Source organism: Geospiza fortis, unplaced genomic scaffold, assembly GCF_000277835.1.
Source record: "Geospiza fortis unplaced genomic scaffold, GeoFor_1.0 scaffold992, whole genome shotgun sequence".
Classification (NCBI taxonomy): domain Eukaryota; kingdom Metazoa; phylum Chordata; class Aves; order Passeriformes; family Thraupidae; genus Geospiza; species Geospiza fortis.
The window spans coordinates 306097-317752 of record NW_005054625.1 but is presented as its reverse complement, the minus strand read 5'-3'; the positions used below and the strand labels follow the sequence as shown (position 1 = coordinate 317752).

At 61.2% G+C, this 11656-nt stretch overlaps 2 protein-coding genes across 2 annotated transcripts in view; both read right to left on the bottom strand.

Annotated features, from left to right (window-relative positions):
- Positions 1-1793: 1793 nt before the first annotated feature.
- Positions 1794-3802, bottom strand: CSF3 (colony stimulating factor 3). Its single transcript, XM_031064752.1, has 5 exons — positions 3787-3802; positions 3248-3417; positions 2627-2734; positions 2356-2502; positions 1794-1964 (listed from the first exon to the last, which is right to left on the bottom strand). The coding sequence occupies exons 1-5, from the start codon at positions 3800-3802 to the stop codon at positions 1794-1796; spliced, it is 612 nt and encodes a 203-aa protein (XP_030920612.1).
- Positions 3803-6104: 2302 nt separating this feature from the next.
- Positions 6105-11656, bottom strand: part of PSMD3 (proteasome 26S subunit, non-ATPase 3) — a 6544-nt gene continuing 992 nt past the window's right edge. The window contains exons 2-12 of the mRNA XM_005430401.3: positions 10962-11152; positions 9806-9943; positions 9515-9651; positions 8986-9176; positions 8716-8819; positions 7651-7765; positions 7321-7440; positions 7143-7246; positions 6776-6931; positions 6634-6684; positions 6105-6549 (exon numbers count right to left, since the gene is read on the bottom strand). Coding sequence (XP_005430458.1) covers positions 6472-6549; positions 6634-6684; positions 6776-6931; positions 7143-7246; positions 7321-7440; positions 7651-7765; positions 8716-8819; positions 8986-9176; positions 9515-9651; positions 9806-9943; positions 10962-11152 — 1385 coding nt within the window. The 3' untranslated portion in view covers positions 6105-6471. The remainder of the gene's footprint in view (positions 6550-6633; positions 6685-6775; positions 6932-7142; positions 7247-7320; positions 7441-7650; positions 7766-8715; positions 8820-8985; positions 9177-9514; positions 9652-9805; positions 9944-10961; positions 11153-11656) is intronic.

Here is an 11656-nt window from a genome sequence, read left to right as displayed (position 1 = left end):
CACCCTGAGCTGGCACCGACCCCCCCGGGCACCTCTGCTCGCCCAGGGGCGGCTCTTTACCGTTAGCCCGGAGCAAAGAGCGGGACCTGGCGTGGCCTTCCCAGCTCTGTCAATATTTGCCGAGGCAGCTCCATGCCTGGTGTTGGCACCGGCGCTTCCCCTTACAGGAAGGGGCTGGAGCAGGAGAAGGGGGAGAGGAAGGAGGGAACTGCCCACCCCATGGGTGAGGGCTTCCCCCTGGCAGTTTGTGATCCGGGGCTGGAAGTTGGGAGGCAGGAACTGGGAGTCCTGGCACCCCCCCCAGCACTGGGCTCTGGCCCTGTGTGGCTGGGATGAGTGTGGTGAGGGATGCTGCTTGTCATGGGATGTCAGCGTGGGCCCAGTGGCAGGAAATGGGGCTGGTGAAGCTGGGACAGCCCAGGGTGGGCAAACACCCATTGGGGAGAGGCTGGGGGTGCCCTTAGGGGCTTTCTAGGGCAAGGGAGATGCCCAGGGCTCTCCTGACATTGCTCATCCACATTGGGGGTGCCCCTTTTGTCCATCCACTCTGCCTTCCTCACTGCTGAAGGCTTCCTCCCACCATGGCACATCCCTGGGCGCTGGGAGGGCTCCTGGCACATCCCTGGGTAGATTCCCCGTGTCACAGCAGCAGCACAAGGGTGGTTGGAGACCCCCAGTGCCACCAGCTCTGGGATGAGCCCACAAACCAGCTCTGGGCACGGTGCTGGTGCCCTGGGCGGGCGCGGGCGGCTTCCGGAGCTTTCTAGGAATCGGCTCTTGCCCAAGCAGCCCTGCGGGTGTGGGAGGAAGTGGCCATCCCACAGCACCTCCTGACCCTCAGGCTGGGGTGGGGGCGCTGGGGGGGCTGCATTTCATCTTTCTGAGCTGACAGCAGCAGCCGCAGCCCACCCCAAAGTCCCGTTCCCTCATCCCCCTTGTCTCTGTCCCTGTGTCCCCACAGCCTGGCCACTCTGCCTCCCTCCCACGCAAGCAGGAGACAGCGGAACAGAGAGAGAGAGAGAGAGAGTGCAAAAATAGAGTTTATTTCCATTTTTATCACATAGAAAAAAAGCGGGTGTTTCTTGGGGCTCACCCAGCTGCAGCAATAAATACAGTACAAAACCTCCCACGCCCCAGAGCTCCCACACAACCACGGGACTGGGGCTGCGTCAGGCTCAGGAGGATGGGAATGTGTCCAAGTGGCTCCTTCCAGCCAGGGATGGGCACAAATAAGTTAAACTGCAATAAGAACTCTGAGTTTAGCAGGGAAGGGGGACAGAGCAGAGATGCAGCTCCCCAAAGTGCTGGGGCTCCCCAGAAAAGCCTCATCCTGGTGAGGCTGCTGCATCGTTATGGTTCTTCCATCTTCCCTCCCTCCTTAATGGCTAATAAATATTAATTACTAGAAATAACACCCATCAGATGTGTCCCTGCAGGCTGCAGCCCAGACAGGGAGATGCTGCTCTGGAGCATCCTCATCCTGGGATGTTTTCCCGTGGAATGATGCAGCAGCCCCAGCAGTGCAAGCCATGGGGAAACTGAGGCACAGGCAGTGCCAGCAGCAGCTGTGGGGGCTCAGCCCAGCTCCAGAACCTCATAGCAGAGATACGCTTGTGTTTAAATATTAAACAAGGGTGATGCTGCACAGGCACCTGTGCACGGATCCACCGCGGGATCCCCTGGCAGGGGGAGCATCCCCAGACAGATAAATATTAAATAGCCATAAATATTAAATAAGCAGGAAACGGGGTGCTCCCGGGATGTCCCTCAGGTGGGACATCCACAAGCAGGGGTCAGAGGCTGGCGAGGTGCCGCAGTGCCCGGTACGCCGTCTCCAGGAACCGCTGGAAGTTGGCCAGGATGAAGAAGCCGCCGACTTGGTGGTGGAATTGGGAGGAGAAGGTGGGGACGGGGTCCTGGTTCTCTGTGGGGTACGTCACCGTGGCCAGGCCCAGGTCCTCCATCTGCGACCAGGCAGAGGCAGAGACATCAGCTCCAAGGCTTGGAGATGCCCCCCTGCCCTAGTGTGCCCCTTCTGGGCATGCAGCTCCCATCGTGCCCACCCATCCTTGTGAATACAACCCCTCCCATGGGAATGCAGCCCCCACCATGCCCACCCATCCTTGTGAATGCAGTCCCCACCATGCCCACCCATCCTTGTGAATGCAGTCCCCACCATGCCCACCCATTTCTTGGGATACAGCTCCCACCCTGCTCATCCAACTCTGTGAATACAACCCCTGCCATGCCCACACATCTCTTGGGATACAGCCCCCATTGTGCCCACCCCTCCTTTAGGATGCAGCCCCTGCTTTACCCACCTGTCCCCACAAAGTCCCCCCTTTGCCCCCTCACCTGCTGCTGGATGTTGGAGGACAGGTTGGCCATGTCCAGCTGCAGGGTGTCCACCAGCCCAGCGTGCCCGGGCAGCAGGGCCCGGATGGTGGCCAGAGAGCCGTGGTAGACGCGGAGCCCGGCACGGATCTGGCTGAAGCAGGTCTCCTGTGGTGGGCATGGCGTGGTCAGTGGGGCTGGGCATGGCCTGGCCACCAAGACATGGAGGCTCTGGGGTGGCCTGAGCCGTGACAGAGCTGAGCAGCTCCAGGGGGGGGCTGCCAGCACTCACTGCCTGGAAGGTGCGTCTGTGACACTGCTCCAGCGGCGCCTGGGCGATGTCCAGGTCCTGCCGCACCAGCAGCAGCTCATCCTCCTTGCACAGCTGGAGGGTGTCACACTGTGGACAAAGGGGACAGGGTGAGGATGCTAGAGGACCCCGACACACACAGCACTCCCAACATCCCATCCCTGGGCTGTGGGACCCTAGAGTGGACCCGGTGCCATGGGGACGGAGGTGTGGCTGTTGTGTACCCAGGAGGGTCACCACATGTCCCCAGTGGGTGCCCCAACACCCCGGGGCTGAGCCTTGGGCAGTGCAGGGGACACTGCTGGCTCCTGGCCCTGCGGTGCCGATAAGGGCAGGGAGGGGGTCACCTTATCTGTGACCTCGCAGTGGCTGCCACCCCCCCTCGGCAGCGTGTGGGACTCACCACCAGGCGCTGCAGCGCAGCCACGTCCCCGCGGATCTTGCGGGTGAACTCGAGGTTCCTCTGCAGGAAGAGCTGGAAGTCCTGGTCCCCTGAGAGCTCGGTCAGTGGTGCCCCATGCAGAGCCCACCACGGTGCCCACAGCAGCACAGCCAGCAGCAGTGACAGCCCACCTGTGGGGACAGCGGCTGTGTGGGACTCACCACCAGGCGCTGCAGCGCAGCCACGTCCCCGCGGATCTTGCGGGTGAACTCGAGGTTCCTCTGCAGGAAGAGCTGGAAGTCCTGGTCCCCTGAGAGCTCGGTCAGTGGTGCCCCATGCAGAGCCCACCACGGTGCCCACAGCAGCACAGCCAGCAGCAGTGACAGCCCACCTGTGGGGACAGCGGCTCAGTGCCCACCCCATGGAGCCCCAACCCCTCAGCCGGGATGGGCTCAGCAACCAGGACCGCCCTGGGGATGATGGCAGCAGCAGCGTGGCCTGGGGAAGGGGCAGAGACCCCAAAAGGGGAGAGGGAGCAGTGCTCCCAGTGCCAAGGGCAGCAGGGGGCTCTGGATGTGTGGGTGCAGCAGGTGCTACAGGTAGGGTGGGTTTAGGGGTGCTTTGGGTGCTCTGGGGGCTCTGGGGGCAGTGGGTCCTGTGGGCAAAGTGGGTTTTAGGGGTGGTTTGGGTGTAATAGGAGCAGTGGGGAAGCGGGTGCAATGGGAGCAGTGGGAGATGGGGGTGCTGCGTGGCTACTCACGGGTGAGGAAGCACATGGTGGGTGCCTGGCTGGGGGTCTCCTCTGTGCAGCGCGGCCCTGCCCAGCCCGGCCCGGCTCCTCTCGCTGCTGCCCGGCCGTGCTCATTGATCGGGTGGCATTTATAGTGCACGGGCCTCGGGGATTCTCACCGATGAGGCAACAGCGCGATTGCTTCACTGCCTTAATCACAGCATGCAAATCTCCCGAAGCGGGTGCTCGGCCGCGGCCGCAGCCTGGGGCTTTCCCGGGGCCGGTGGGCAGTGGTGCCCCTCGGCGTGGCTGCAGCTCCCGGTGCAGCCCAGGCAGCGTGGCGGGTGCCGGGACAGGGCAGGAGGTGCCTCGGTGACTCATTAACCTGCTCGCCGGGCTCCCACCACGCTGGCCAGGTGGGCCAGTGCCCAGCACAGCAGGGTCGTGTGCGGGGTCACTCTCAGGGTCACTCGCAGGCGACCGGCCAAGGGGATGGTGGCTTCTCGCTGCTGCTGTCACTCTGGGGTTGTCCCCATCCCCGGCCCGCGTGGGCAGCACCCCCTGGCAGCTGCCCCACACATCAGGGTGGGTGCTGCTGGCGTGACCTTCACGGCGGGGGCACCAACTGGAGTGAGACCCGGTCCAGGCAGGTGCTCAGGGCTGTGGCTCCCCAGGGCAGCACCACGGGGCCAGATCCTGCCCTGCTGGGCGCTGTGGGGCCGGGTTGTGCCCAGAGCAGCACCAAGCACCGGCCACACCCGCGAGGGGCCAACCCCCCCTCTGGTCCTGCGGGGAAGAGGCTTCCAGGGCAGCCCTTGGCACGGGCTGGCTGCTCCCGGCCCCGTTGCGTTGACGAGGGAATTTTGGCTCCTGCTGGTTCCTGCAAGTCCCTCCAGGATCTGCTGGCCGGGTGCCAGCTGGCCGGCTCCTGCCCGGGGCACGGGCTGCCCGGGGCACGGGAGGCACCCGCTCCCCTCACAGCCCCGGCCAGGGCGAGCCCAGGGCAGCACTGGGCTGGGGAGGCTCATTCTGCACCCCTGAGCCCTGGCTGTGTCCCATTGCTGCCCTCCTGGGGACAGGGATGGGGACAGGGATAGGGATGGGGACAGGGATGGGGACAGGGAACCTGGTCTCTGCAAGCTGCAGATGTTGGTGGGCGCTGGGATGGGCCACACACCCAGTGGGGTAATTTGTGGGGTAATTTGTGGGGTACAGCCACAGTACCAGTCCCAGAAGCTGGAAGTCCTGGAAGTTTCTGCCTCCAGCTGCAGCCAATCCATGAGAACCAAGCAGAGGCTTCCCGGCACAGCCAGGTGTGAACTCTGAAAATTACTGCTCACCTCCCTTCGAACCTGGTAGCACTAAAGGTTCTGCCCTCTGGATGTGTGAAAGGACCTTGCCAGCAGAGACTGTTCATGGGATTTTTGGGAGAAACAGCCCCCCCAGCTGTGCCTGTCCCTACCCTGGTGGCCATTGAGGGGCTCAGTGTGTCCTCCTCAGTCCGAGCACCCACGGGACCAGTCCAGAGGGTGAGGATCTGCCCTCTCAGCAGGATGGTGCTTTCAGGAATTGTGCTGGGGGCGTGGGGGGGTTGCATCAGTTGAATCGGGCCCAAAGGCCCTGTCAGCTTTCCAAGGAAGGAAGTGGTTTCAAATCCGAAACTGGGGGTGTTGGGGGGAGGAGGTGGCCCAGCAAACCCGCCCCCCCCCTCCCACCATGGGGCTGGAGCTGCTCGGTCCAGGGACTGTTCCAAGAACCCACCACGTTCTGTTTCAGCCTCGTGGCCACCCTTCCTCTTCCTGGGGCCCAACCTGGGCACCCTCAGCCCCTTCCTGACATCTGCCAACTGCCCAGTGCTCTTGGGATGTCCCTGTGTCCCCAGCGCCAGCCCCAGCCACCCCTGGCTGGGCTCTTGCCTTCTCTGATCCCCCCCAGAGACCCCCGAGCGGGAATGGGCTGGGACAGCCCTGCTGCTGACCTGCAGCCCTGGCTGCCATCCCGGCATGGGTGGGGCTGGGGGATTCCCAGATTTTCTCAGAGAACTCATCCCAGATGCTGATGGGACCCACCTGGAGTGGCTGCATGTCCCCTGTCCCCATCACCCCCAGGGTTGGTGGGGCACAATGGGGACTCTGTGCCTTTCCCAGTGGAATCCTCCAGAGATACCATCCTGGAGCTGCTGGGGCCACTCCCAGCACCACTGAGACAAAGCTGCAGTCCCCCAGGATGGCCTGACCAGACCCAGTCCCATCTCTGGTGCCTACCCCCAGGGAGAGAGAGCAGAGACCCCAAACCAGCCCCATGCCCCTTCCCCATCCCAACAAACACACAGCAGGAGCCACTTGGGCTGGTGTTTTTCCATCTTTTATTTTAAAAGTCATAATTGAAGTTTAACAAAGTGTGACCCCATTGTGGGAGCTGGGAGGGCACCAGTGGAGACCCCACTCCTGCTCCCTCCAGCCCCGCTCCCCTCGCTGCCCCCCGGCATCGGCTCCGATGTCACCACAAGGATCCTTTTAAGGATGTTTTATTGGGGAGGGGGTCCCACCACAAGTGCAGGTGGTCAGGGGGTGTGGGCCCAGGGAACCCCCTGTGTCCCCTCCCACAGTACAGACATGCAGGGATTTATAAAAGGGGGTCTGGGGGGGACGGAGGGCCCTGCTCAGCCACCATCTGTCCAAGGGACAAATAAAAAAGTACAGCCAGGGCCCAGGGTCACGGGAAACCGTCGTCATCGTCCTCTGCCATCTCCTTGGCAAACTCCAGGTCCTGCTGCTCACGCTCCCGGCGCTCCTGGAAAGCAAAGGCCGAGGTTGGTGGCAGGTGGGGACAGGAGCCACATCCTTCCCGTGGCCGTGGCGGCTGCAGAGATCTCACCTCTGCAGATTCCAAGTCCTTGTTGTAAGATTTGGGTGGGAACCTCATGGCCTGGAGAAAAAGAGGAGGAGCTCAGAGCTGAGCCAGCCCTGAGCCACGTCCTGCTGTCCCCACCAGGGAGCTGGGGACAGGCTGTGCTCACCTTCACGGACATGTTGTGGATGTCGAGGCAGAAGGAGATGCGCTGGTGGAAGGCCAGCTGGGGCTCCCGCGTGGAGTAGATGTCGATCATCTCCTTGGACTGCACGTAGCCCTTCTCATGGTTGATGCTGGCCTCGATCACGCCGTCCCGGATGGCCTGCGAGCCCGGGCACAGGGCAGGGCACAGGGTGTCCCCAAGGGCTCACACAGAGCGGGCACGTGGCGCCCTGAGCGTCCCCCAGTTCTCCCCAGAGCAGCCTCAGCCCAAACCCAGCAGTGCTGCAGGGAGGGGTGTGGGGGAACGGGGCAAGGTGGGGGGCTGTGGGCACCCTGGGGTCCCACAGGGATGGGATTCCCTGTGCTGGTACCTTGGCAACGATGAACTCGGCGTCCTCGGGGCTGTCCAGCTGCAGCTTCTGGGCGATGTCAGCCAGGGAGATGCGGGAGTAGGAGAGGCTGATCATGCGGACACCTGCAGGAAAAGGGAAGGGGATGCAGCCCCCCAGGCCTGCCCAGCCTGGTGGGGGTCCCCAAACACCCTCCTACCTGTCTTGATGACGTTGTGCCTCAGCCGAATGATCAGGGTGTAGGTGCCATCAGCCTGGAACTTGTCCCCAAACTGGTCAAGGACTTGGTTGAACTTGGCCAGGTTCCCCGTCCTGACGGCTGGAGGGAAGAAGGTGGGAATGGGGGAAGGAGAAAGGCTGGGGAAGCGAGCCAGGGCTGGTTGACTTCCTCCTCCTCCTCCCCAAGTTGCATCTGCATCCAACTCCCATCAAGGGGAGAGAATTCCCACTGGGCCCCTTCCCACTCAGGATATTCCATGATTCTCTGACATTGCAGGAAGGACAGACAGGCAGGGGTGGGCAGCCATACCCTGGGGCAGCAGGAAGTAGGGCATGAGCGAGCGCTTGAGCGACGGCTGCCGGAACTGGAGCCTGTCTGGGATCTCCCCAAGGAGCAGCTCCACCACGATGAGCAGCTTGTGCACCTGGGGCAGAGCAGAACTCTGAATGAATCCCCATGCAGCCTGAAACTGTCCCTGTGCACTCCATGAGGTCTTGCACCCATCCCCATGGGGCACAAGACCCCAGGAGATCCCAAACCCGTTCCTGTCCCTGTGGGGCCTGGAAGGTCCCAGATTTGTCCCTGGGAAGTTCCAAACCTAGGAGGTCCTGCACCTGTCATCCCTGCAGAGCCCAACACCCTGGGAGGTCCCAAACCTGTCCCCATGGGGCCTGACCCTGGGAGATCCCACAACTGTCCCTGCAGAGCCCAACCTGGGGGGGTCCCAGATCTCATCCTGGAAAGTGCCAAGCCTGGAAGGTCCCAGAACCATCCTTGTGGAGCCCAACCCTGGGGAGTCCTGGACCTGGGAAGTCCCAAATCCAGGGGACCTGACACCTTGGGGCCTGACATCCAAGGAGGTCCCAAACCTGGAAGATCCCAAACTAAACTCCATGGGGCCTGACATCACAGAAGGTCCCAAACCTGGGAGTTCCCAAACCAAATTCCATGGAATCTGACATCCCAGAAGGTCTCACATCCAAGCCCTGTGAGATCCCAACCCTGGGAGCTCCCAACCCAAATTCCATGGAGTCTGACATCTCAGAAGGTCCCAAACCTTGGAATTCCCAACCCAAATTCCATGAAGTCTGACATCCCAGAAGGTTCCACATCGAACCCCTGTGAGATCCCAAACCTAGGAGCTCCCAAACCAAATTCCATGGAGTCTGACATCCCAGAAGGTTCCACATCCAACCCCTGTGAGATCCCACCCTGAGGAATCCCAAACTTGGGAGTTCTCAAACCTGGGAGTTCCCAACCCAAATTCCATGGCGCCTGACACCCCAGAAGGTCCCACATCCAAGCCCTGTGAGATCCCAACCCCGAGGGGGTCTCAGCCCCAAGCCAGGGGGGTCCTGCCCCCTCCTCACTCACCGTCTGCTTGAAGCCCACAGCCGTGTGCTGCGGGGCCTTGCGCAGGGCGTTGGTCATGGTGCGCCGCGCCTCCGAGTACTCCAGCTGGATGGCCTTGATCCGCCCTGCGCCCACACGGGGCGGGTGGGGAAAGCCACCCAGTGAATCCAACCTGACCTACACGGATGGGGCTCCAAATCCTGCCTGGAAGCCCCACCTCCAGCTGATCAAAGGGGTTCTCTGAGGAACCGGAGGTGCCGCGAGGAAGGGCAGGCACCGAGCCTCGCTCACCTGTGTAGTACAGGTACCGAGCCCACTCGTTGTTGTTGGCCTGCTCGGGGAACACGGATTTGGAGACGAGTTTCTCAGCCTGGTCGTAGAGGTTATAGTGAAGGTAATTCCTCAGGAGCAGGTTTAGGAGCGTGGCCTGGCCGTCGGCGTCGTGGCGCAGCGTGGCCGTGCGGAGTCGGGCGTGCAGGAAGCTGTGGGGTGGGACAGGGAGTCAGGGAAGAGGGAGGAAAACAGGGGGATCAAGCTCAGGGATCCTTTTAAGGATGTTTTATTGGGGAGGGGGTCCCACCACAAGTGCAGGTGGTCAGGGGGTGTGGGCCCAGGGAACCCCCTGTGTCCCCTCCCACAGTACAGACATGCAGGGATTTATAAAAGGGGGTCTGGGGGGGGGACAGAGGGCCCTGGAGTTTAGTTTGGGATCCCCTCCCACAGGAAGAGGGAGGAAAACAGGGAGATCAAGCTCAGGGACAGCTCCCCACAAAAAGAGGGAGGAAAACAGGGAGATCAAGCTCAGGGACAGCCATCCCACCTCCGGACCACGTCGAGTTTGTTGAGGAATTCGTAGATGCGGGAGTGGTAATAGTAGCACTTGGCCACCACCAGGTCCAGGGCCCGGCGGTTCTGGGAGCTGATCTTCTGCATCAGGTCATCGGACACCTTCTGAGCCTGAGGGACAGCAAGGGAGATCAGGGCAGGGGGATTGATCCCAGGAGGGGCAGAGACCACCCCTGGGCTGTGGGGAACAAGCAAACACTGCTGGGATGAGGGACAGCATGGGGCAGAGGCAGGGGATGCTGTGGGGGCAGCTCAGGGGTCTCACCTCGGGGTACCTCTTGCTGTTCATCAGGTAGATGACGAGCAGCAGCTGCAGGTAAGCCTCCACCTCTGGCAGGAGAGGGGCTGAGGCTGCTTTCCCTGTCCGTGGGCGGAACTGCAGCTCAGCTTCTGTGTCCATGGACTGAGGGGAGAGAGAAATTCAGGATCACTGTCCCTGTGTGGAGACAGCTCTGCTGCAGGTGCGACAGCAGCCAGCCCAGGACTGCAAGGACCTGTCCCTGCTCACATCTGTGTCTGAGCAGAGGGGCTGCTCGTCCCCAGGGTCCCCAAACCCCACTGCCCTACTCCAGAGGCTCCTTGGAGAGGGAAAGAATCATGGAATTCCAGGTTTTTTGGGGCTGGAGGGGCCTTCAATTCATCCCTACCCTGCCATGGACACTTCCTGGGATGGGACAGCCACAACGTTCCTGGGAAATCCATTCTGGTGCTTCACTGCCCTCACAGAGAAGAATTTCTGGCCAATATCCCATCTAAACCCACCCTTTGTCAGTGGCAAGCCATTCCCCTTGTCCTGTCACCCCAAGCCCTTGCAAATAGCCCCTCTCCATCTTTCCCGTTGCTTCTTCAGATTCTGGGAGGCCACAATTAGGTCACCCCTAAACCTTCTCTTCTTGAGGCTGAACAATCCCAGTTCTCCCTATCCTTCCTCACAATTGAGCTGCTCCATCCCTTTGAATATCCTCTGGATTCACTCCTACACCTCCACATCCTTCCTGTGCTGGGGCAGTGTTGTTGCAGGCTCCCAGCTGGGTAATAATTAGCATTTACTCTATGATTGCAGAAGGTTAATCAATTTTTTATTCTCCTGTATTATACTATACTTATTAAGAAACTCATCACCTTTACAGACAGTCTGATACAGCTTTGACTTAACTGGTCATTCTCTTTAAACACCACAACCAGTGTCTAACCAAAAAACCCCCCTTTGGTAAACAACCTCCATAACACATTCCACACGTGCACAACAACAGGTGCAGCAAGCGGAGATAAGAATTGTTTCTCATTCTTTACTCTGATTTTCCCACAGGAAAATGCCTGGGGAAGTCCTCGGTTGCTCTCTGTGGCCAGAGAGAATTCTACAGGGGGTTAGGGGGGTGCCACCAGAGCAGGGCAGAGGTGAGGGCAGCAGGTGTCCCTACCTCCTCCAAGAATCCCAGCAGGAAGTCCCTGACAGTGCAGTTGGAGGTGAAGAAGCCGTGGATGGCCTTGTGCAGCACGTTGGGGTTGAGGCGGCGCGAGGTGGAGGGCAGAGCCCGCAGGGCCCTCAGGACGTAGCGCGGCTCCTTCCCCGACACCGCCTTCTCCAGCTGCTTCACGTGCTCCTTGATGTCTGTGGGGGCACACATGGACAGCCCTCAGCCCAACTCCTCTGCCAGCAGCACCCCAGAGCACAGCCAGGGCTGTCCCCTCGCCCTGTCCTGCTGTTCTGAGCTCCCTCTGCCCTTGGTGTCCCCAGTGACCCCACCTGCCCTGTTTGGAGCAGGGGGCTGGTGAGGCCCTTGCAGAGTTTTCTCCCTCTGCGCCGCCGTGGGGTCCCACCACAGCAGCCCCCCTGTCCCTCACAGTCTGTCCCCAAACACACCCTCACCCTCACAATTCCCTTCTACAGTGATGCCCCAAAACACAACTCCACCCCCCATTCTCCAGCGACCCCAAAACCAACGTCCTCCCTCCATTCTGTCACACACTGCCCCAAACACCCTTCTCCAGAGCGTCTCCCGCACAGAAAACAGCTCCCATCTCCATTCCCTCCCTAAACCCCTTTCCCTATAGTGACACCCCCCCAAACACACCTCCCCTCTCCCTTTCCCACACGGGGCCCCCCATCTCCCCT